This window comes from Lepus europaeus, chromosome 5, assembly GCF_033115175.1.
Source record: "Lepus europaeus isolate LE1 chromosome 5, mLepTim1.pri, whole genome shotgun sequence".
Classification (NCBI taxonomy): Eukaryota; Metazoa; Chordata; class Mammalia; order Lagomorpha; family Leporidae; genus Lepus; species Lepus europaeus.
Window position 1 is genome coordinate 118,742,492 of NC_084831.1, and position 4,166 is coordinate 118,746,657.

At 54.6% G+C, this 4,166-nt stretch overlaps 1 protein-coding gene across 1 annotated transcript; it reads left to right on the forward strand.

Annotated features, from left to right (window-relative positions):
* The first annotated feature begins 2,065 nt into the window (after positions 1-2,065).
* KPRP (keratinocyte proline rich protein) lies at positions 2,066-3,850 on the forward strand. The gene has a single exon (XM_062190146.1). It carries the CDS (start codon positions 2,066-2,068, stop codon positions 3,848-3,850), a length of 1,785 nt encoding a protein of 594 aa, XP_062046130.1.
* The last annotated feature ends 316 nt before the right edge of the window (positions 3,851-4,166 follow it).

The following is a 4,166-nucleotide window of genomic DNA, read 5'->3' on the forward strand; positions in this document are numbered from 1 at the left end:
ATCAGTGTGCTGAGCTCAGGACTCGTATGGGGCAGGCACCTGTTGATCAGGTATGCCTATGGCTGATGACCAACTTTTACTCTGAGAGGATTTTGGATACTTTAAATATCATTCTTAGCTGTGCAGCTTTATATAAAATAATTGCCTTATTCCTCATAGCAGCTCAGCAAAGGGGACTTAATTATTTCTATTTCATAGTGCAGGAAATTAATAAACAGTTTGGTTACAGAGATTACGCTGCAGCAAGTAGCCGATGTGGAATGTCGGATTCAGATCTGACTCTGCCTCCTCTTCATTCTGTAGTCACCCTTCTCACAGAGGCAGTCTCTGCTATTTCAGGTTAGGGAAGTTTCCCTCTTATACCTGTCTAGTGAGAATGTGCGGCAAGGTGGAAGGAAGGGGGTAGTTATCTTTCAGGAGAGGATGCTCCTCTGCCACCCCTTGCCACTGCCAACATCAGCTCTTGTAGGGATGGAGAAGTTGATAGGGTGAAGAGGGGGACAGAGAACAAGACTCTGCTCCTTCATAGCACAGAAGCTTCGACACTGAGACGAGACACTCCCACACTCAGCAGGTGACTGCAGGGCTAGGGTGATACAGGGAGGCAACCAACTGCTGGAATGCCAACCTGGGTGATGAGCCAGGCAGATACCAAGTGGTTGTCTCATGGCTCAAGCCAGGCCAGAACCCTTTATATAAAGGCAGCCTTCTGCCACGACTCCTTAGCCTGAATGCCTACGTGCCTATGAGAAAGGTGAGTCTAAGAGTTGGGATCGGGATTGGGATGGGGATGAAACTTGGTAAACTTTTAGGGGACCTGAGAAGCATAACTGTGGAGCTTGTGAGGAGATCTAGGGCTATGGCATCAGTGTAGTTCACTTTGGTACCTCTGGCTGCACCCTTGGGTGCTGTTTTCTCTCACCAGGACCTGGGAAAGATGCACTAGTAATTTACAGCTTATGAGCAGTCAGATGAGGGTAGGAGATCCTCTCCAGGGGAGTATGTTCCGAGATAATCTCTAAAGGTGCTTCATTAGAAGCATTTTCAGAATGTGGGAGTTTATCGAGAGGTGTGGTGTTGGATGAACCAATTGTCAAATCAGCCACTGCTGTTGGCCACTGGCCTGCGGAACACATGGATTTTGACGAGTGCAGAAGAGAGGAGGCTGCCCCCAGGCCATGTTTGTGATGCTCCTGCTGCCCAGATCTTTAAGAGTGGCTGAACGTCAGTCTTGTGATCAAGTACCTTGCGCTTTCTAGGTCACCCCAGCTTAGGGAACTGCTGTGCCTCTGACAGGGGCTGGGGAGAGAACATTTCTCAAGGCCACACTTCAAATTATTGACAGTTGCAACCTGCCTGAGCTAGTTACCATTTTGATTTCAATTCCTTTCAAGGTTGGTATGTTTCGTCTGTGCAAGCTTTTGCATATGCATGGGCGTCTATCTTAATGAGTACATGTGAAAAAAACGAAATATAGATGAACATTTAAGGTAGAGTGGGAGCTGCCCAATAATTGACTGCATCCTTTACCTTTCCATGGATGTTTTGGCATGTGAGGGCAGATGGCGCCTGAGGGCTCGTTCCCATATGCACCTTTTTAAAAAACACGTTTGCACAAATGTGTGTGCTTCCAGTATGTGTGTGAGAGGAAATCCAAGCTCCTATGGGGATGGAGTCCCCACTTCGGGCTGCAGCCTTGGGAGCCAGGGCTGCTTCTTCCACTTAGGATGTGCACCAGTGTGAATTCTTTTGTCACCAGTGCCCTCTGGTGCTGGATACTGGTATATCCCACCTCCAGGGATGGATCCCGGAGACCAGCAACCCTGGAAGAGCACAATCTGGCCCTTTTGGTAGACCAAGGGCAGATCTCACGGACAGTCAGGACTGATCACGTGTCCACTTAAATCAGTAAGCGTTCTTGGGTGAAGGTTGAGGAGGGAGGGGAAAAGATCAAGGAAGATGCAGGGTGTCCTCCCCGGGGTTCTGTCCCCTGCTCTCCAACTCTCATCTTCTTTGTCTTGGTCTGCCCACCCTCAGATCCCGCTCACCCGCCTGCATCAGGACCATGTGTGACCAGCAGCAGATACAGTGTTGCCTGCCACTCCCCCAGTGCTGTGTCAAGGGTTCCTCTTTCTATGCCAACGGCCAGTCCCCCTATGCCAACAGCCAGATGGTGATCCAAGCCCCTTGTGAGATGCAAATTGTGGAGTGCCCCACACTATGCCCAGTTCAAGTTTCCCAGGCTCCATGCCAGTCTAAGACTACCGAAGTGAAATGTCAGGCTCCCTGCAAGTCTAAGACCACCCAGGTGAAGGGCCAGGCTCCCTGCAAGTCTAAGACCACCCAGGTGAAGGGCCAGGCTCTCTGCACGTCTAAGACCACCCAGGTGAAGGGCCAGTCTCCCTGCCAGGCTCCAGTTGCCTGTGTTCAGTGCCAGGCTCCTTGCCAATCGGAGGTGTCCTACATGCAATGTGAAGTCCCACACCCTATTCAGACTTGCTATGTAGAATGTGCTCCAGTTTGTTATACAGAAACACGTTACGTGGAGTGCCCAGTCCAGACCTATGTACCCTATGCAGTGCCTCAGCCTGTCCACACGTATGTAGAATGTCCCCCAGTGCGCCAGGCTCAGGGAAGATTCTCCACCCAGGCCCAGTATCAGGGATCATACGGCAGCTGCGCCCCGCAACGCCAGCCCCAGGCTTCCTACAGCAGCTGCATCCCCCAGCACCAGTCCCAGGCTGCCTATGGCAGCTGCGCTCCCCAAAGACAGTCGAGGCCTTCGTTTAGCTCCTTTGAACCCCAGTGTCAGAACCAGGGCTACTATGGCAGCTTCACTGGGCAGCGTCGATCTCAGAGTGCCAGCAGGTGCCTCCCTCCTCGTCGGCTGCAGCCTTCTCCTCGGAGCTGTTCCCCACCACGCCGCTCTGGGCCCTGTTACAGCAGCTGCCTGCCATCAAGATGCTCGTCCGGCTCCTACAACTACTGCACCCCACCCCGCCGCTCTGAACCCATCTACGGCAGCCGCTGTCCTCGAGGCCCTCCTCCCAGCTGCTCTCAGAGACGCGGACCCAAGTGCCGCATAGAGATTTCCTCGCCCTGCTGCCCCAAGCAGGTTCCCCCACAGAGGTGTCCTGTGCGGATTCCCCCCATCAGAGGCTGCTCCCAGAGCTGTGCCCCCCAGTCCTCCTGGGGTGCCTCCTGTCCGGAGCTGAGACCACGTGTAGAGCCGCGTCCACTGCCAAGCGCCTGTCCTCCACGCCGTCTTGAGCAGTGTCCGGAGCCCTCACGGCAGCGATGCCCACGTCCTGCCCCACGTCAGTATCCACGTCCAGAACCCCTCCCGCGTCCTCCAGCACGGCAGTGTTCAGAGCCTTCTTTGTATCCAGAGCCATGTCCAGCGCCACGCCCTCATCCGGTGCGGTGTGAGAGTCCAGAACCACGCCCTCATCCGGTGCGGTGTGAGAGTCCGGAGCCACGCCCTTATCCACAGCCCTGTGAGCGCCCAGAGCCTTGTGCGTTTCCAGAGCCCATCCCCCTTCCAGCGCCCTGCTCAAGCTCAGAGCCATGTGGAGAGCTTCCACGCTGCCCCAGCCCCTGTTCATTCCCAAATCCAAGCTCATGCCCACAAGACCTAGGCTGCAATGAGTCCGATCCATGCCGTCTAGACACCGAGGCTCCCGGCTGTGGCCCGTCGAGTTACCACCAAGGGCAAGAGAGCGGTGCTGGCTGTGGAGCTGCTGAGCTGTTTCCAGAGCCTTGGGGTCCGGGGGGTTGTGGAGACCAAGGGAACGCCCCTGCTGGAGTGAAAGGTGGGACTTGCCTTGGAGCGAAAGGCGCCTATTTTTAAGGGACATGTGGCTGAGCGTCCCCTGCCTCTTGGTCTGAAAATATTGCTGCTACTCTTCAAACAGCCGTGGTTCCCAGCATACTCTTGTTTGCTTCTCTCCAAAGACACTCAGGGGCTCCCTGCTAGCCTGCCCCACTCCTCTGCCTATCATCTCAGTACCTGCGTGTGGCTCTCCGACATCTCTCCAGCAGCACACCTGACGCTTGCCCTGCGCACATCCTCAGTCTAGCTAGTAGTCTGGCCATGAGGACATATCTTGGGTGTTTCCCAGGACATTCCTGGGAACCTGTGCCTCCAAGCTTCTGTCCATGCGTCT